This window comes from Neovison vison, chromosome 11 (assembly GCF_020171115.1).
Source record: "Neovison vison isolate M4711 chromosome 11, ASM_NN_V1, whole genome shotgun sequence".
In the NCBI taxonomy this organism is placed as follows: Eukaryota; Metazoa; Chordata; class Mammalia; order Carnivora; family Mustelidae; genus Neogale; species Neogale vison.
In genome coordinates this window covers 48,346,146-48,367,612 of record NC_058101.1, presented here as the reverse complement: position 1 = coordinate 48,367,612, position 21,467 = coordinate 48,346,146, and the positions used below count along the sequence as shown (strand labels likewise).

The window sequence follows — 21,467 nt, the reverse complement described above, 5'->3', positions numbered from 1 at the left end:
AAATAAAAACTATACCCAACCAAGTAATCACACCGGACAGGAAGTTGGCCACAACTGTTTGAAATGATCAAGACTACCTGAAGCACATATCCATATATGCATGTAAATCAATTTTTCAAAAATTGTGAACCATGTATAAATATATATTGTTTCTTAAAATGTTAATTAATGATAGAAGAAAAACCAAGCAAAACTAAAAAAAAGAACTAGTATCTAGGAAATGAAAACAAATTCTAAATTGTTGGTTGGGATTAAAAAATGAGTCTTCTGATTCAGTCTAGCCAGTCTCCTTCCATGAGACTCAGTCAGCATTGGGGTGTATATTTTTTAGCTATGATTACCATGAAAACCAAGTATTGAAATAAATAGCAGTTAGAAATAGACATAGTTCAGTTTCCCAAAGGGCTTATGTGGTTGATAATCTCTAGGATTTGAGAACTGATTAGATGAGTGTGAAGAAGAGAGAAGAATCACAGACTCACTTGACAATAGATGATGATGGACTTCTCAGCTAGGCCAGTGGTGGTGGGGAAAAGAGAGGTGGGTTCCGTGGGCGTTTCACAGATGGAAGCCAGAAGGCTCGGTGGTAAGTGTACTGGGGTAGAAGTCACAGATGACTTGGTTGTCTGGCCTGGCTTTGTATTTCATTCTTCGAAACAGAGGAGAGAAAGTTGGAAGTGGAAGTTGGAAATGTTGGGTTTGTGGGGCAGGTGGGATATTGCTGTAGAGGTATTTAATATGACTTCTTGGAACTCTGGGACCTCAGGCTCCAGGGTGTGGTCAGGGGCATGTGTGTCAGGGCCAGTGTCAGAGGAGGTGAAATAACTGAGTGTCTCTTATTGCTGGATGCTGGTTTGTGTATGTGCGTCTTGTTTTTCATACCATGACTTTGCTTTCTGTCTTGAATGGTAATGGTGAGATAAGAGTGAAATGACATTTGAATACCTAATAGTTGCCTAACCATTGCTTATATTTTAAGAATAACATGTAGGGGCACCTGGGTGGCTCAGTGTGTTGGGCATCTGCCTTCAGCTCAGGTCATGATCCCAGGTCCTGGGATCGAGCCCTACATTGGGCTCCCTGCTGAGGGAGCCTGCTTTTCCCCTGCCTGCCATTTCCCCTGCTTGTGCTTGCTCTTTCTCTCTCTCTGTGTCAAATAAATAAATAAAATATTTTTAAAAATGTAATATGTAATTAGCCTTTTCCTAGAAAATTCTTTTTAACTTTTATTGAAAGCTTATGGAATTATCTTTTAAGTTTCTAAAATAATGGTTGGAATAAGCTGCCAAGACTGAGCTCCACTTTATTTTTCCCAGAAGAAAACAACTGTGTAGCCCAGGCTTTCCTTTCTCTCTCTCTATATATTTTTTTTTGCTTTCATTTTCCTTTATTTTTTTAAAAAAGCCCCTAAACTCTATGGCTTCCAGGAATCGTCAGAGAAACCGAAGTGCCGTTTCTGTACACGGTGTAAAGCAAGGCCTAGACGCCCACCCACTGCCAGGCCGGTCCCGCCGCTCCAGCCCGAGGGCCAGCGCAGGCCCTCCGGGGGGCCCTAGGGGGACGACTCCCACCAGGGCTGCCCAGCCCGGACGACCTTTCTCTATATTTTAGGAGCAGCCTTTACATAGCACTGCAACTGTAGAGATTGATCTCCAGAAAACTATTGTCTTGGATGATTTTATGATGGGCCCTTTTTCTGCCTACTTCCTGAGTCAAGGTTTTCTGTGGATGCTTACCATCTACTAATCAATCACTGAGTATTTAAGTATTGGCCAGGTGCCTGTGAAGGTGTGCAGGGAGCTTTGGGGGATATAAGCCCCTGTCACGGACCATACACACTTCACAGCCCATTGGATTAAAAAGCAGGAGTTACCTGTGCAGGATTTTCTCATAGAAAATCATATAGTCTTTCAGGTAATAGAAAATATCATATGCCTTAATGGGCAAGGAGGTTGAAGTATGTACAGGGGATTGTTACTTAAAGTACCAAGCACCTTGGGGGCACTTGGGTGGCTCAGTAGATTAAGTGTCTGCCTTTGGCTCAGGTCATGATCTCAGGGTCCTGGGATCGAGCCCTGCTTTGGGCTCCCTGCTCAGCTCCCTGCTCTCTCTCCTTCTCCATCTGCCCCTCCCCCTGCCCATGTGCACACACTTGCGCTCTCTCTCTCTCAAACAAGTAAGTAAATAAATCTTTAAAAAAAATAATAAAGTACCAAGCGCTTTTTTAGTGATGATTGAGATGAAAGACAGAGTTAAGATACTGTCAGCATTGGTGGCATAAGCAAGCATCGGGTTTCCCCGGGTGGCCAACATTAGGACCCGCAGCAGGCCATGATGGGACGTCATACCATTGATTCTTACCTGGAAACAAATTGTACTCTATTGGTTTTTTAATTTGGCTAAGACTTTAGGTTTCATTTACTTGTTTATTTTCTTTTCCTACTTTTAAGTCTAAGGAACTGGAAGGTTTTTCAATAACATCATCTGTATTTTAAATCCTTGCTCATGTAGGCAGGTTAAGGAAGTGCCGGGCAGCACTTGAAAAATGATTAACCTTCCTGACACGCCATCCCTTGCTCCAGGACTTCCAGTGGGAAGTTAATAAAGACTGTCCCCGGGAAAGGGGATTAGGATGTTGTCGTTTTTCCTCTCATCAATTGAGTCTTCTAAATTGATTTAGTAGTAAAACAATATATTTTTTATTATAAAGTACATATGGGTTTATTAAAGTTTAAAATGGCATTAAACTTTAAAGTCTTAGGCTATTCTGTATACTGTTGATTTGCTTTTATAGGTGAGTGTTTGAAAATGACTGCGAAGTCAGTAGACTGGCTTTAGTGTTATAGGTATATCTCTTATTATCTGTTCTCCTGAAACAGAAAATAATAAATATGCTAGACAGTGCATAATGTTAATTTTACAGTGACTAAAAACACTTCGTTAATAGCCTGGTTTCGTGGCTTGGCTAAGCTTTGTTGTTTGTGGACTTTCATTCATTTACTTAGTGTGCGTGTCCAAACATGTCTATCCAACACCTGCTGCCCAGCGACGTGTGCGAGGTGACTGGTAACGCGTAGCTCTTATTAAACTGAACTTGTGGTGGACAAACCAGACAGGAAAAAAATAGGTCTTATTCGTCTTTGTGTCTCCAGTGTTTAGCTCAGTCCCCGCTTCTGTTTGTGGGATTGAATTTAGCGTTTTAGATAGTATTCATGGGTAATGAGTTTTTCTCTCTTGGGTTACTAAATTTAGTTTTTTAATTTAACCATTTGAAATGTGTAGTCCTCTGATAGTGATGGTGCTTGAATTTGCAATTTTAAAAACCTGCTTATCAAGGAACCCAAAAGATAAAATCTCCTGGGGGCTGAATGAGAGAGGCTTCTGGATGTCACTGAGGGACTCTGGGGTGGCAGGATGGGTGAAGTTTCAGGACAAACAGTGGGACTGAGCCTAATGCATTCGCTGAATAGGATGAAGTGCCTCCCTCTAGTCCTCATTTAGAAATGAATTTTTATTTGTTCCAGGCTGCCCTTGAAGTATGCAGAACATTTTTACAGGAAGATAAAGGTGAGGGAGTCATTATGGTGACAGATCCTCCTTTTGGTGGCTTGGTTGAACCTCTGGCTGTTACATTCAAGAAGTTAATTGCTATGTGGAAAGAAGGTCAAAGCCAAGGTGTGTAATTTATTACTTACTGCAAAATAAACATGTATCTGTGTATCTGCTTCCTGTCAAATATTAGCAGAGCTCAGTGAATCAGAGCTCTGATAAAATATACATGTCTTGAGTTGTGTGTGTGTGTGTGTGTGTGTGTGTGTGTTTTAAACAGGTTTATTTGAGAATGCGGGAGACTTCATTATCATGATACACTTCGTATTATCCTAATCACGTGTTCTCAACATGACTTGTAGGTGAACATAAGGGGACCTTATAAAGAATAGGAATAAACTGTTGTCATTTATTCAATAAATACTTACTGAGTGGCCCCTATGTACAGGTACTGTTTAGGTGCTAGAAATAGAGACTGAACCAGACAGATACATATTCCTGCCTGCATGGATCTTACATTACATGTTCCTGAAGTCTTTCCCACAGCTCTAAGAGGGGGCCCAGTCTCTGGCTCAGAGCTCTAAACTGTGCCAAGATTTGGGTAGGAAGATCGGATATGCACGAACCATATAGTGGTTATCAGTGACAAATATATATTCACATGGACAGATACCCACATGGGTTAATGGCTGGGGGTTATTATTCCGTTTAAAGTGCCTTAGGCCTTCAAAATAGTTTATTTAATTAACTGTCTAATTGGTATGATCATTTTTTAGTTTCCAGTTAGCAAATTGATAAACTGAAAGAGTGTCAGGAATTTGTGATCAGGTTTCTCCTTTAATTATGCTACATAAATAATGTGCTTTGGAGACAGAATGCAAAAGAAATCTGAAACATGACTCATAGTGTTAAGTATTCCACTTATTTTCAGTTCTTAAGTCCACTGATCAGAATGGATAAAGTAAGTGTTATTGAAGAAGCAATAAAGAGCTCCTCTTCTTTGAATTTCAATGGGCTTGAATTTCAGTTCTGCCACTTATTAGCTGCATGAACTTGAAAAAATGACTTAAATCTTATGGCTTCAGTTGCCCTGTCTATGAAATGGGATTATTAATATCTAACTCCAGGGGTTACCATAAGGAGGTAATATATAGAAAGTACCTGGCATTGGGCTCAGCCTGTACGAGGTGCTGTGTAAATAATAGCTATGTCCCCTGTCATTGAAGTTAATTTTAATTGTTTTTAAGAATCTCCCATGCTTCAGGAAAGATTGATTCATCCCTGAAAACAGACATAATGAGCTGTGGCAGAGCTGGGATGCTGACCTGAGGCCTTCTACCTTCTGGCCCAATGCTTCCTGCCACCATATCGCAATGATGTTGGGACTTCCAAGTCAGGCTCCTTGTCATTCCCCACTTAATGGTGATATCTTTGCCTTGAGCTAGAATATAGAGATTGTGTGTGTAAGGACTACTCTTACATACCATTTATACTTACATTTAATGTAAATGTAATATTTCCTTTAATGAATTTAATTAATTAATTCATAAACAAATAAATAAAATGAATATTTCATTTAATATTGTAAATGTAATATATTGTAAAAGAATATTTCCATTGACTTTTGGGAAAGGTCAAGGTATAAATGGCACTCTGGTAAACATTCTTTTCTTTAGTATGATTTAAGTACATTGAACAATTGTAATTTCTCCCAATATTAGAGGTCTTTCGGTTACAGCTCTTTTTTTTTTTTTTTTTCAATATCAGTTTCTTATTTTCGTTTCCTTTTTGTGATCCATTAGATAGCAGTCAAAAAGAACTACCCATATTCTGGATTTTCCCCTATTTTTTTGAATTCCGAATTCGTCAGTTTTTTCCAAGCTTCTGCATGCTGGATTACCAGGTATAGTAAATATTCTGTTTTCTGGCACGGTTGATAAATGGGCATTCTGCTTAAGTAAATATTCTGATGAGACAATCCATCGATTTTAGTAAATGAAAATATCATAAGCTGTATTAAACACTAAAATTGAAACATACATCGCTTAGTCCAGAGGTTCCTAAATGTAATTCTTAGGGTGCTGAAATCTATATTAAAAATATAGATTCTTAGGTGCCAAAATACACATATGAAGTAAAAATTAGAGGGTACAGCCCCAAGAAACCACATTTTACCAAACTTCCAAGGTGCCTGCAGCGCAGCCAGGTTTTAGACCAGCTGACCTCACTGGCCCCAAAGTCATTGTTATGAACAGGACTTTTGTCTGTTCAGAGGTTGTAAAGAAGTCAGTCGCTTTTTCTGGTCGGTGGAATGTCAACTATACTTTACTGTGCCACTCAGAGGATTCCAGGAGCTCTGAAGGGAGGTGTGTCTGAGGTGGCAGGTGTCAGAGAAACAGAGAGGCTGAGGTCCGTGTGTGTGGGTGAGTGGGCTGATTTCAGGGTGGAGTTGACTGGCCCTCCTTCCCACCTCTGCCCTCAACTCTTGCTGCTTCAATGTCCACTTTCCTGCCTTCATTTCCTTGGGTTCTGAAGTTAACCCCCTTGTCACCATCACCATGTGGGGTCACCAGGTGGCCACTGCTTCTTCTTTTGTAATGAGATCTTTCTATTTGAGCTTTCTGAGCAATGGACTACCTCGATGAAGGCTTTTTCTGCCCTGGAACTAAAAATGAACATGTCTTCACTACCCATTCCAAGCTAGCACTTGGGTCTCATCTTTCTAATCTTAAAGGCATTTACCATTATGAAAATCATTTAGAAATTTTTAAAGAAACAATGTTACCAAAAATGAGAGGGCAGGCCCTACCTGTGATTCCATCCCAAGTAGCAAATATTATAATTTGACACGTTTTATGGGTTTGTAATCATAGCAGATGAATCTGAATTCTGCATTCTTCACTGTGTCTTATGTAAGTATACATTTTAAAATGTAGCTCCATAGTCTTTATGCTATTAATCACTTTATTTTCTTTTAAAGATTTTATTTATTCATTTGACTGCGTGCACAAGCAGTGGGGAGCAGCATGCAGAGGGAGAGGAAGAAGCAGGCTCCCCACTGAGCAGGGAGCCCAAGGTGAGGCATGATCGTAGGACCCCAAGATCATGACCTGAGCTGAAGGCAGATCTTCACCAACTGAGCCTTCCAGGCATCTGCTTTTAATCACTTTAAATTATTTCATTAGCAGGTTATATTATCAATTGTTAGCTTTTTTTTTTTTTTAGACATACAGGTTGCTCTCACCTTTATGGTACTATAAATAACACTGCCTTAAACATCTCTGATGCACATAATTTTTTCCATATTTTACATAACTTCCTTAAAATAAATTTCCAAAACTGAAATAGTGTTCCAAAAATTATGTTATCAAATTTAATGGACATTTTTGTGGCTACTGAACCGTGTAACAGTTCCTTTCCAAAGTTTATAGCACAAGCCGTTTTAACCTTGATTTCTTGAGCTCTGCATTAGGCAAAGTCCACATCCTTTCTTCCCAAATCTGGTTTACTTTCCTTTTCTGGAGCACATACTTTTGTTTCTTGTCTGAGGGGTACTTCTAGTATTGACATTTGCAGTACAGAGATAGCAGGCATATCCTAAAGACGTTAACTAAATAAACTATTTTCAGTTGTCAGGAGCACCTGCTGCCTTTGACAGTGAATAATCATCTAGAACATCTAATACAATGTCTGGCACAGAGTAATTGAATTTTTGAAAAACAACGTGAACTCCAGAGTTGAGAAGGACCTGAGTTTTAATCCTGGTTCTGCCACTTACTTGTGAGGCCTACACATTTTATCTTGTGACTTGTTAAATGAGCAGAGTAATAATATTTCTGCCTCATAAGGTTTTAGGAATTATTTGAGATAATACATGAAGAGGCTTCGCGTTATCCCGAACACACAGCAAATGTAGACCAATGGTTATTGCTCTCAGCATTGTCAAGACCAATCAGGTAGTCTCTGGGTGTGGGTTAAACTCTTCTTTGGGGATTTTTTTTTTTTTTTTGTGCAGTATATGAAACATAGGTCCCTCAGAAAACTGTTCCATGCACATTTAGAAATGAGTTTTCACTGCAGGCAAGAGTTTGAAATGGCAGAGAAGCTAAAGAAGGCAGATCCAGAGTAGAGTGCCCAAGAGAGGTTCATGTGGAGAAACCAGCCATGGCTTGTTTCGACGGTCTGTGTTACTAGAAAGGAACTTGTGGAAATTCTGGAGTCTCAGTTTTGAGAAATAGTTCCAAGGTCCAAGTTTATTAAAAATAATTATACAATTCAGTGTATGGGTGAGAAAAGTTTCTCTAACTAGGCCATCTCAGACTGGGTATCAGACAAAGTGAAAAAAGCAGCCTTTAGAAAGGAGAAAGCCAAACTTTGAAAAGAAAAACTAGAATAAGGTCTGTGAAACAAAACAAATCTTCGTTTTCCCCGATTTCAAGAGAAGAACACTGCAGCCCATCGCATGCTCAGTTGGAGAAACTGATTTTACCATATCTCCTGTTGTGTTTATAAGCCTTTATTTGTCATACCTCACCTTGATGTTCCGTCTTTCATTCTTTTCTTAATTTTTTTCTTTCTTTTTTGAAAATTTCTCTGGAGTTACTATTATCCTTTCTGAAACTTTTGCTTTCTTTCTTTTCTTTTGTTATTTTAACCTTATTTTATAGTAATTTCTTTTCTGGTGTATATTAGCTGCCTTCATCAAATGAAAAATTTGAAAGTCTCTTGTCTCCTTCATAGGTCTTCTGCCATAGACCTTGATTAGACTTTTTTCTCACATTGCCCAAGATGATTATAAGCCAGCAAACCACAATGCAGTAAAAAAAACAAAATCACTAAATCTCTTTTGTTTGAAATACTTTTCAGGTAAGAGGGAGGCAGAAATGCTGCAGATCTTCATAAAATGTAAATTATGTAGACTCTTCGGTGATAAAGCACTTGATGAGTACAGAATAAAATAGTCACCAAAAGGGCACCAGGGTGGCTCAGTCCGTCAAGTGTCTGCCTTCACCTCAAGTCATGATTCCAGGGTCCTGGGATCGAGTCCCATATCAGGCTTCCTGCTCGCTAGGGAGTCTGCTTCTCCCTCTCCCTTTGCCTGTTATTCTGCCTACTTGTGCTCTCTTATCTCTCTGTCAAAAAAACAAAATCTTTAATAAAGAAAATAGTCACCAAAGACCTAGAAAAGCAAGAGTTTTATTAAGGGTAGATTAGAAAGGAAGAATGTAATAATGAAAAGAAATTTTGACCCAGAGTCAGAAGTGTGAGTCCTAGCACACTGCCTTTTAGAGGCTCTTTAATTTGAAGAGGGAAAAGTCAGTTTATCTTCCTGGCCTCTGTTTCCTTACCTATAAAATAAAATGATTGAATGAGGAAAGAGATGGCAGATAAGTTTCACTTTTAGTGCTAAGCCTGATGAATTCGTAGTGACTTTCTGGAGAATTCGTTGAGAATACCAGGCTCAGTGGCAGGGAGTAGTGTGTGATTGATTAGTGATGTCTGCCGCAGGGGCCCGGTTGGGGCGAGGTGACATTCAGATCCTGTGTTTAGCATATCTGAACTAGATCACCTCACTTCCCTTCTACCAGGAACATGCTACGATCCATCTCTTGTTTCTCCTTAATCCGGGACATTTGTCTGGATTGTTAAAAGTAGAGCTTTGTTTTGTTTTGTTTTAAAGCTATCCCTTAAAAAATCATCCTATGCAGAAAACTGTTTTTCAAGGTTAGTTTCGTGTTCAGAAGTTAAGGTATTTTGACAGGAATTTCTGACAAGTGATTGCAAATTATGACAACTGAAATTCTTAAAACCTAATGTGTAATAAATATAAACTTTTAATGGATTTGGAGTGACAAGGGGAATAAATATATACTATATATAGATAGCTATTATTTTATTTATTATTTTTTTTTTTTAAAGATTTTATTTATTTTTTAAAGATTATATTTATTTGACAGAGACACAGTGAGAGAGGGAACACAAGCAGGGGTAGTGGGAGAGGGAGAAGCAGGCTACCTGCTGAGCAGGGAGCCCGATGCAGGGCTCGATCCCAGTACCCTCGGATCATGACCTGAGCTGAAGGCAGACACTTAATGACTGAGCCACCTAGGCATTCCTAAATAAGAGGTATGTGGGATATGGGGAATATGACTAAAAGACCTTTTTGCTCTGGTGGAAGTTGGCTGATGGCGATCTTTTGATACAGTGAAATTAAGTAGGTCACAGTCCCGAAGAAGTTAGGAAAATACAAGTACTCTGTCTTATTTCATTCATCTTTGTTTCCCTGCTGGATGCCTAGACCATAGTAGGTGCAAAATGAATGTCTGTTGACTTGAACGTCTTGGTTTCTGTATAACTGGTTTCAGTCTCATGTCACAGAAGAAATTTGCGTATAGATAAAATTAAAAGTTAAGAATTGCAGAGATTCTGTGCTTTCCCTCATTTCTATACAGTACTTCATCACATTAATCAGTTCCATGGGAGAAATTTTCTATTTGAAAATGCCTCTCATCATCATTGTGAGTGAAATGTCAGAGATAATGATGGGAAAATGGTGTATCAGCTCTACCACTAGTGATATGCAATTTGCAAAATTGTGTTTGCTTTACAGCGCTTCCATAGGACGTTTATTTGTGTGGATGAAGCTATGAAATATGGATGTATGTTAGAGGTACATTAATTTACCCTAGCAGCATGCGTTTTACATACCATATGTTTATAGTTAATTAGCACAACAAACCCGCATTTAAAAATAATAATAATCTCAATTAGGTTATGCAAAATCAAGCAATCAACCACCTTCCTGACACATACGTTCTCTGACTCCTTGGGAAACCATAAAGAGATTGTTCTTTCTTTCCTTCTTTTACATCTGCTATGTATTGTATTGCATGGAATATTCCATTTACTAGGAATCTTTCTAAGGCCCTCCTTTCCAGCATTTGAAGATCTTTGAAAGGTTCTCTTGGGAAGAATTCTTTTTTTCCTTAGGACACTCACAAGTGTTCAAAATATCTTTGTTGAATTTAATAAAGTGTCATTTATTTATTTAATACATAGAGGAGTGCTTAGGGGATATTATGAATTGAAATCATTTAAAAAAAACTACTTGTGGTAATATTTTAAGGTGATTTTGAAGTAAAATCTGCTTTGTATCTTAGCCTCTAATAGGTGACATATATTCATAGAAATTTAAAGTTGGAAAGAACCATTAGGGGTGTAACATAGGCTAACTTCCCACCGTAATAATCCTCTCCACTAAATTCATGACAAGCCGTCACCCGGCCTCACTTGAATGCTTTCAGTGAGCAAAGTCCTGCAGCCTTACAAGGCAACTCAATTTATTTAATAGCTCTAATCGTTAGAAAATTTTCTCATATTGAGATAAAATATGCTCCCTATTAACTTCTAACCATTGGTCCTACTTCTGTTCTCCAAAGCAATAAAGGCTGAGTCTCATTTCAATTCCACTGACACCCCTTCAGTTATAAAATAGCTATCAGATCCTCCTAGTTTGCGCTTTTCTTAATAAACACCCCAACACATTAAATGACAAATCCTCTTCGTTCCCATTACTTTTGGTAGAAACGAACTGATTTTATCAGCATCTCCCTTCACATGCAGTGACTGAATGTAGCGCTTCACGTGACCTAACCTAGTCCTTTGCTTGTTATGATATCGTACTTCCGTACAGGGCGGCTATGAGCCCACGCCAGCTTTCACACAGTTAGACTATGGACTCATGATGCTGACAGTTAACCGGAACTCCCAGGATTTGTTGTTCTGTTTTGTTTCCCCACACTGTCTCCTGTCTAGCTGGGTCTCCTATGGCACTTCCCCCCACCCCACTGCTATAACTTGTTGATCTCTCTTCCTGAACTCGCTCACCTGCTAATGTGGTGGCTGTGGGCAAGGCCATACGGAGAGCTTAGGAATTTCTCATTAAAGCCCTCTCTTTCCATTGTCAGTAAGTCCTTACATTTTTGTGCTTTGCATATTAAATAGAGCTAGCTTGCAAGCCATTTCTTTTGAACAACTCTTAAGTGTATTCTTGTTTAGAATCTCAACAGTTCATTTTAACATATTTGAAAGTGGGGCTGTACCTTTACCGACTTCATAAAAATCTCACAGTATTCTTGTGGATAATCTAGAACAATGGTGCTCAAACTTTAGTGTGCCAGGAGGGCTTGTTAAGTATACAGATTGGGGGGGGGGTGCCTGGGTGTCTCCGTGGGTTAAAGCCTCTGCCTTCGGCTCAGGTCATGATCCCAGGGTCCTGGGATCGAGCCCTGCATTGGGCTCTCTGCTCAGCAGGGAGCCTGCTTCCCCCTCACTCTCTGCCTACTTGTGATCTCTCTCTCTCTCAAATAAATAAATAAAATCTTAAAAAGAAAAAATAAGAATACAGATTGTGGGGCCTGACCCCCAGGAGCTTCTGTTTTAGGAGGTCCTTCGGTGGGGCAAGAATGTGCTTTCTAACAAGATCTCAGGGGCGACGCTGATGTGGCTGATCCAGACTCCGCACTCGGAGAATTACTGATCTAAAGAAAGATGGACCTAGTGACTAGGTGGATTCTGAGCAGGCTTGAATCCAAAGTGAGAACGTGTATGGATAGCAGAGAGGCTGGAGGTGATGAGAGCAAGAAGCTAATAAACATTGAGCCTGTTAGCTCCAGCTTCAGATGCTCTGCCAAGGCTGAAAGCTGAGGTAGGGTTCTTGAGGAGAGGTAAATGTTTGAAATAGTCACAACCATTGTTGTGAATCTCTCTCTTCATCTGCATCTTTCTGTCTCTACCGTATATATGCCAGGCCCCGAACTCGGCATTTTATGCACATTGTCTCATGTAACCTTCCCAGCATCTCTGAGGCAGGGCTCAGTAACCTCCTTTTCTAGGTGAGAATTACGTAAATTTGCCTCGAAGCACCAACAGGTGAGTGGCAGAGCTGCTCTCTGGTCCCCAGCCTTGTGTTTGGCCAGGGCATAAGAGGTCAAATGGTGAACGGCGGGGGGTCGAAGTAAGACTGTACTGGGACTTGGTGACCTGCAAACTGAGAAGCAGCCGATTTCACACACAAAAATGAAAAGCTCCAGCCAAGTCATCACACATCTTCAAGGTTGGAATTCTTTAGCACCAAAAGCTGAATTTGTAATTCCTTAATAGACCTTCTTGTCAAGTCTGTTGTTTTTGGATAAAAGATTATAGTTGTTCTCTTAAGATCAGGCTGTATGAATTTATCATAACAAAGTTTACCTTTTCCCTAATGGAATTTCACCGCCACCAAGGCCCCTCAGAGTCTGTCGATTAAGAAGTAAACTTTTGCTTTTAAGAATTTTGTCTTAAATACTTTGGTTTAACTCCTCTCTTGGCACCAGCTTGTTCTTTATTGGTTAAAGAATCTTTGTAGATGTTGATTCCTTTGAGTAAATCTTCTTTTTCAATTTTTTTTAAACTTTCTAGGTAGATTATGATAATCATGCACTTTATAAACATGGGAAGACAGGTCGAAAACAGTCTCCTGTGCGTATTTTCACCAATATTCCACCCAACAAAATAATCCTTCCTAGCGAGGAAGGGTACAGGTAAGATCTTAGTGAGGCCTTGTAATACATGAGTTACTGAGAATCAAATTCCATATGTCCAACATCAAAATGATTTTAATAGTGACTCATAAGTTCTTCCGCTACCTTTAAATTTGGTCTATAATTTTGAATTGAATTTGGATTACACTTAATTTTTGTAACAAGTGCCATTTACCTACTCTGTGAATCTTCTTGAAAATATGCAGCTGATTTAAGTCTTTCTTCCTTAGATTTTGCCCTTTGTGTCAACGGTATGTTTCCCTAGAGAATCAACACTGTGAGCACTGTAATTCCTGCACCTCCAAGGTATAGTTTCTCTAGAATGCATTCTTATTCATATATATTTGTTTTATTTTAACTTACTCATTTCATTACATTTGCTTAATGTTATTTTTTTTTTAATTTTATTTATTTGAAAGAGAGAGAGAATGAGCATAAGAGCTGGGGGGCGGAGAAAAGGGAGAAGCAGAAGGATCCTCCCTGCTGAGCAGGGAGCCCAAAGTGAAGCAGGGCTCAGTCCTAGGACCTAGGGATCGTGACCCAAGCTGAACGTAGATGCTTAAACGACTGAGCCACCTAGGGACCCCAATGCTATTTTAATAACATTACAATTTGTATTACTGTATTATTTATTATTGTATATCATTTATTATACTTTAATACAATGTTTCTAATTTTAAAGTATAACAGGCTTTAAAAAACAAGTGCATTTAAAAAAAATAAATGCCTTCACCGTTATTAGCAGTTAATTGAGTTCACTTTTTTTTTTTTTAAGATTTTATTTATTGGGGCAAGAGAGAGCATAAGGGGGGGGACGGGAGGGCAGAGGTAGACTGAGAAGCAGCCCTCCCCAGCCCCCCCACTCCCTACTCCGCCACGCAGGGTTCAATCCCAGGACACCAGGATCATGACTTGGGCCAAAGGCAGATACTTAACCGACTGAGCCACCCAGATGCCCCTAAATTCACTTTATGTGAGGTACTGTATGATTACTAAAATTAGGAGTGTCTCAAGGCAAGAGGTGAGTGCTGAACTTTGTTGAGGGTAAAATTAAGATGTTTCACATAAGGGACTGAACCACAAGATACCATCCCTATTTTGATGAAACAGTAAGAACATACACTGTGTACTTTTTATGTACCAGGGCCTTCCCTGAGGGCTGTCCATGGATTAACTCAGTTACCACACAAAGCCCTAGTAGAGAAGTACTCTCCAATTTTTACAGGTCAGGAGGGACTACAGGGATATACCTCCTACTCATTGTCTTAAGGAGGTAGGGTAGCCCTTTAGGTGGCCTTAAATCCAGTCAGAAAGAACAGGTGAAGTTTAGATTGGCTAATAGTAAAAATGATTCGCCGAACGAAAGGCTGTATTTTTTATAACCATCATAAAGTACATTTTGCATAACTTTATCATTTTGTTATTGGTTATACTTGTTTTTAACTGTGGTAGCACATCTAATTACATGTATTTTCAGTCAGCGGAGATATTTTCTATGTCCCTTATTTTAAAAAAATTATGCTCAGGTTATTTTCATAAAGCTCAAAATGAGGAAAACAAAATTTTATTATTTAGAGATACACACATAAGTGGTAAAAATAAACAAAGGCGAGGAAGTGACGATCACAGAAATCAGAGTACGTGTTACTTGGTGGGGCAGAGGAATGGTGGATTGGGAAGGGTACTTGGGGGAGTGTCTAGGGGGTCAGCAGTATTCTCTTGACCTATTGGGATTCATCAGTGTGTAACTCTCATTAAATTGGACATGTAAGAGTCTTACATACTTTTCTAGGTAGTTTTAGTTCACAGATTTAACATTACCCAAACAGTACCCTGTAATCTCTATCTTTTTAGATGATCTAAAGTTCTCAAATTCGAATTTCATTAAGGATTATGCTGCATAGGCACGTAAAAGTTATGAATCATTAATTCTCTTGAAATTTTCATTGAATCCTTCTTTGTGCAGTTTGGGTTGCTTGAACTGGAGTGGACTTTCAAGTTCATGTAGATAAATCCCCTAGTTTTCCAGTTAAGGAAATTGGGGCCCATCAAGGAGGTGTTTGAGTTGAGTGGAGAAATGCATAGATTAAAATCAAAGTATTTAATTGTGAAGCCCAGGAAAGTGAGAAATAAGGAATGAATAATTTACACAGATTTTAATAAGACATTTTAATTTTTAATTGTGGAACTTGATTTTTTAATGATACATTAAACATAATTTAAAAATTATTTTTTGTAGGATGGCAGGAAATGGAACCATTGCTTTCTCTGCAAAAAGTGTGTAAAACCTTGTAAGTATTTAGACTTAGTGTCTGAGATCCTATGAAAACATTTTAGAGTTTTTCTTCACCTAAATGGGATTTTTATTTAATTGTATTTATAAGAGAAAAAAATTAATATAGAGACCTACATTGATTTACTTGCTTTTTAATTTTTGCAGTTGCCAAAATACACTCTCTCCTTCCTGGGGAGACATGACTTTGTAACCTGCTTCAGTGTGGCATTTGGTTTGGCTCATTTTAATTAGGCTTTGTGTCACTCAGCCAGCCCCCATTGTGTCAGTGGCCTGCTGCTCATGACTCATTGAAGAAGGGCTGCACTGCCTGCCATGTATCAGAAAGAAGTTAGTTGCTTTATGTGGGATTCTGATCTCTTAACCTTGGCGTCTTTAACCATATTATAACCAGTTACACAGATCGGTCACGATGTTCGAAGTAAACACTGTTCATGCTTCCCCGTCATAATGGTTGATCAAATGAAATATTAAATGAACTTCTTCTAAAACTCAATTTTTATTTTATAGCCTGGATCCACTGTAGCATTTGTAGTCACTGTGCTCTTCCAGATCATTCTTGCGGGGGCCCTAAAGATGGCTGCTTTATTTGTGGTGAATTAGACCACAAACGTAGTACTTGTCCTAAGATCGCTACATCTAAGAAAGTGACCAAGTAAGTTGAATTCTTTTATTGCCTAGAAAAAAATTTTCTTTGTGTGATTTGTGTAAAGCAGTCCTCCACAAAAGTATGCAATAGAGGATTCAGAAGTGCTGAATTATTTCCTGTTTTTACTGTTACTTATTGTTTGCATAGATGGGAGGAGGGAGGGCACAAAGATAAGTGAAAGAGTTTAACATTTTACAGGTAAGACATGAAAATCACCAAAGTATAAGGTAGAAACTGGTTAACTTTTTATCTTCTGTGATTCATATGAAATTATAATTTGTGGGGAGAGAGTCCAGTCTTTATTGATAGACATGATATTTAAGTCAGGACAGATCAGATACAGACGTATGACAGCAGGTGAGTCTGAAGAAGGCATTTCAGGTGGAATATAGTATGTAATCCCACAGTGAACACATCGGAAAATGAATTTATCTCTTTGAATTATATCAGACTTCAAGAAAACATTAACTATCTTAGTATGTAAAATTTTAATTTTTACCATTTTTTTTTCCTACGCTTATTTTCACTTTCTCCACCAGTATTTGATGTTGGTTATCACTCAGAGCGAAGTTATACCAGTGACAACAGCATATTTTAAAAAACCATTGCTATTTCAACTGGGCGCAGTTGAATGATTACACTTAAAAAAAAAACTAAAAGGGGTGATAGTTATTGAGTCTTTTTGTTTTGTTGTTACGAAAACTAGATAGACAGATTAACATTATGTGAGAATTGGGATCAGCATAAAATTTCTGAGCCATCTTATGACTTGTGATTTAAAAAAATTCTTCACATTTGAAATATCTGATGTTATTGTAACTATTTATGGTTGTATTCGAATTCTTTTCCAGTTGTTCATTTTTTTTGGTCAGTGGCAATTAGTTTTTCCCATTAAGGCCCAGCCATTTGAATTCTGCCTACTGTTTTATTTTTCCATTACTTTTCACCAAATTTACTCTAAACAGTTATTTCTACTAAGTAATCCAGAGTAGAAATGGAAGTTTCTAAATTAAGAAATGTATTGAAGAATCTTCTAAAAGATTTTTTCTTAGAAACCTTTAAGAATAGAGACCCCCTAATAAACTATTGGTCTGGGTTTGTTGTACCATGTACGGGGTAAATCTAGTTGCAAATCAAGTTAGTGACATGCTCAGACTTTGAGTCTGTGATTTTACGATACAGAGGAACTGAATTTGCATTTTGGTAATGTATTGTAGGCTCTATGTTGGTCCTCTGTAGCCTGGGCTAGTTGGCTTGGTGGTATTGTACTGTTTCCATTGAAGGAAACCATTTAGTATCTTTCAGTATTAGATTTTATCAAGTTCAATTCAAGTAGCAAATCCTTTAGGATGTAGGTGTACCTGAAAAGTCTTAAATAGTATTACTTTGTTCTCTCAGAAAAGACTACTAAACTCCTATGAACAGTTATCTTCAGGTATTGCTTTCAAAAAAATTTCCCAATGAAATTGACAAGGCAAAATGGTTTTTTTTCTTTACAATAGTAAAAAATAATTCTAATCATCTTTTAAACATATATGGCATAAAAGATATCTCATAGCTGTCTTATATCAACTTGTTTTTCTTTAATTTGCCTTTGCTTCTGAACTGGAATGGTGCTGGCTCCCTCTTGTGGTTAATCGTTTTTATCATTACATAAATACCTTTAATTTAGAGGACAAACACTAGGTCAATTCAATTTTAAGGCAAAACAAAATAATGAATTGATTTATACTCAAGCAGTTCAATTTATACTGCGTTGAAAGACTTTATCTCTGGAAAGTTTGTTTATTCATATTAAAATGAATATTATTTTTTCTGCTTTTGCTTACTGTGTCCTCTAGTGAGGTCTGGTTCATGTTTAGTTCTTCTTATAAGTGGAAAAGCCAAAGAAAATGTCTGTAAATTTTGTATACAGGCACACACAGCTTCACTGACTATGCCGTCAAGAAATTATACTTCATTAAATTTGCTAAATCACTTATCAGGACATTAGGCTTCTTAAAATAATGGCTGGAGGGAAAAGAAATTTATGTAACATACACAGAAAAGTATAAAGATGGCTGTGGTATTTGTTTTATTTATGAACCAATAGGTTATTCCAGTCTATGATCCAAAATCTAAATATGGAAAAATGGAGAGTTGTCAAACAAAATTCTGAAGAATAGTCATGTGGTACTACTAATAATAGGTAATATTTGTTTAGTGATTACGATATGCTTAGCACATTATATATCTGAATAATTTATAGCAGAGTATATAGTACAAGGTAATTAAGAACACAGGTTCTAGAATCAAGCTGGTTCTGCTACTTCCTCAATGGAGGATTTCATAGCCTCAGTTTCTTCCCCAAAAAAAGAGTTGGGGGAAGGATAATGAAAGGTGACTTCTAGTTTGTCTCAGTCTCCCAGATCCACTCATTTGACTCAGAGTCAAAGATGATACCCACTCATTTTTGTATTTCCAGCACTTAATATGTATGTTGTGTGAACCAAAAGTGCGGCCAGAGTTTGCTCCATGGAGTGATTCTATTCTGTTTGTGAATTGCAGATTTGGGTCCTGGGAAGATCAAGAGTAAGCTTTTCCCCAGGACTTCTGGTTTAGGAGAAGGGAATCTAATGATTGATATGGCTAGGTACCTGAGGGGATTTCCAGGTTTGCAGGAGCCGGCAGCCCCAGCCTTTCCTCGGTTCACTCTATGATGAATGGCGTGATTCTGCTAGCTTGGAGAAAGTGAATGAACAGACCAGTAATCTTTCTCAGCTATAGGTAGTCTGTAACTCAGTGCAGAGAGCACCAGAAACTAAGGATCTGTTTTTTTTTTTTTTTTTAAGATTTTATTTATTTATTTGACAGACAGAGATTACAAGTAGCAGAGAGGCAGGCAGAGAGAGAGGAAAGCAGGCTCCCTGCCGAGCAGAGAGCCCGATGCGGGGCTCGATCCCAGGACCCTGGGATCATGACCCGAGCTGAAGGCAGAGGCTTTAACGCACTGAGCCACCCAGGCACCCCCTAAGGATCTGTTTTGTTCTGGTGTGGTTTAGTGTCCTCAGAGCGGGAGTTCCAACTTGTTCGATGTGAAGCTAGTCTTTCTGGAAGACAAAGACCACAAAGTGTGGGCATCCTGTATGACACTTGTTAAGACTTTTAGACCCACTGAGGAAAGGAGAATTAGCTGTAGGACTTAGAAGATGGGCGTCTGTAAGCATTGTCCATTTTTCCATTGTGTTATTTCATTTCTCTGCCTCTGCTAACTGGCAGATGTGTTGGTCCTTTTCCTGAAAAATGTCATTCAAGGATTTGGAGATTGAAGTGCTGAGCTGAGCAGGACGGATGTACCAAAACCAAAACTGTAGCCCCCCAAATAAATAATTAAATAAACCTTCCTAACTTATTGGCTTTATGATTTTTAAAATTTAAATAATATGTATCCCAAATGTTATTTGAACATACAATCAACATAAAAACTATTGACAAGATATTTTGCATTCTTTCTTCAATATCCAGTGTGCATTTTACATTTAGACACTTGTAACTTGCTCTCACCACGTCCTAGGTTTCCTGGTTGCCCCATGCTGGCTAGAGGCTACCGTGCAGTTCAGCACAGCAGGGGCTTTTCCTGCCTTGACTCTTGACTCTGTGCTGGGTTTGTCGCAAATAAATCTGTAGTAACCGTCTTTCAAAGAAATTTCTTTACTCAAGCGTTTTGCTTAGTCAGGCCTCTGACTGTCTCCTTGTTATTATGGTTAGGATCCTGAGGATTTATGCTTATGATACAGTAAATCCGTTTCCTTCTGTTTTCTTATTTGGTCAGCTGGTTAATTAAATTCCAACATAATTACATAATTCACTATGCTTATTCTACAAAATAATTTAGCACCTTGTTTTTCAGAGCTGTCAGAAAGCAGAAGCAAAGAAAAAGTAATAAGATGAAAATGGGGGCCACTAAAGGACAATCCATGAATCATACATCTGTTACAAGAAAGAAGAGCAGGAGAGAAAGAGCCCATCAATATCTTTGCTCTTAAATGTCCAGTGACTTGAGAATAAGAAAGATTTATAGTCCAACCTTTGATGCCATTTTCTGAAAGTGCCACACTGGACTTAAATTCTTTCGCTTTCAAAGGTATGCACCTTTCTAAGGCAGATAACGGGCAGGTGGTATTTGCTGGTTTATGGACCCCTCTGCAGCCCCTCTGGAGACCTGGGGGAGGTGTTCCATCCTGAGCTAGTTGACCAGATCTCTCTGTATGCCTTTTTTTTTTTTTTTTCTCTCTCTCTCTTTTAATTCTCTCTGAATCATTTGATTTTGGCCTCTTTTGAAAAAATGGGCATGCAGTGTTCTTTTGCAGAAAGTGTCAGAAGAAAAATGAAAGTGAAAACTTGAGCTCTTGTTTACATTGAATGCGGGTATATTAAATTAGGTCCAGAAATCTTTTAAGTTAAATATCAAAACATTGTATGATGACTTAAACCCCACTTGCGAAGTAAAGTACAATGAACAATTATTTTTAGGCAAAGATGATGGGAAGAATTTTGACAAAACTAAAGATATAAAGATTATAATTATGATTTTATTATTAAATATTTGTCTCTCAAGTACTTTTTATAGTGTCCTTTGATGTAATAGAACCATTTAAATGTTGTAGGATAAATGAGACATCTAGAATTATGACTTGCTCTGTCATCTCAGTGTCTTTTAACTTAAGCAGTAAGGTTATTTCTTTGTAAAAGTAATAGAAGGCAGGAGAGTTCGGGGATTAAAACCTCTCATTCCTATTCTGACGAACGCTTCTTGACTGTAAGTCATTGGCCAGGTCATTCACTTGCAGCCCATTTCTTATTATTATATAATTATTTGATTATGTAACAGTAGTTATACCACAGGCTTGTTTCCGTGATGACGTTAAATGGGGCACAAGTGCCTGGCTCTCAGTTTTATTGGTGAGAAATATTACCAAGTGCAGATGGCTGGAGCCCTAGTGGTAATCATCTGGTGGTCCAGGATCATAGTGGTGAAGGAACCGGGCTTGAACTCTGAGAACAGTCTCCCCATGTCTCTACTACGTACCTGACATGATCTTCGTAAGACTGCCTACTTTGGAACTGCTTGCATTTGCATAATGACTTTTCTCTTCTTCCCAAACAGCTGCTTTAGAGCAGGTTTGGAGGCATGCTTGCTCGGGCTTAGCTAGAGTGCTTGAGTGAAGGTACAAGAGCTGCTCCCCATCTGGCCTGGAAAATCCAGCTGGTCTTTAAGTTAGGACTGTTTGATGCCTTATGGGGAAGCACAGACATGGCTCTGATCCATGGTTTGGGGTGTATATTCAGTGACATCAAAAGATGAGCTAAGCCCCCTGGATTTAGCAAGCATCATAAAACTTTTCCCTCACCCCCT

General features: G+C 38.5%; 1 protein-coding gene across 4 annotated transcripts in view; it reads left to right on the top strand.

Annotated features, from left to right (window-relative positions):
* The window catches only part of ZCCHC4 (zinc finger CCHC-type containing 4), a 43,973-nt gene extending 23,305 nt beyond the window's left edge, over nucleotides 1–20,668 (top strand). For 2 of the 4 annotated variants that reach the window (XM_044225856.1, XM_044225854.1), the window contains 7 exons: nucleotides 3,525–3,675; nucleotides 5,352–5,452; nucleotides 13,009–13,130; nucleotides 13,361–13,436; nucleotides 15,370–15,421; nucleotides 15,934–16,078; nucleotides 19,947–20,668. In XM_044225856.1, coding sequence (XP_044081791.1) covers nucleotides 3,525–3,675; nucleotides 5,352–5,452; nucleotides 13,009–13,130; nucleotides 13,361–13,436; nucleotides 15,370–15,421; nucleotides 15,934–16,078; nucleotides 19,947–20,097 — 798 coding nt within the window. In that variant the 3' untranslated portion in view covers nucleotides 20,098–20,668. Of the gene's footprint in view, nucleotides 1–3,524; nucleotides 3,676–5,351; nucleotides 5,453–13,008; nucleotides 13,131–13,360; nucleotides 13,437–14,012; nucleotides 15,303–15,369; nucleotides 15,422–15,933; nucleotides 16,079–19,946 lie in introns of those variants that run through there. The other 2 variants (XM_044225855.1, XM_044225858.1) reach the window with 2 other exon arrangements.
* Nucleotides 20,669–21,467: the final 799 nt, after the last annotated feature.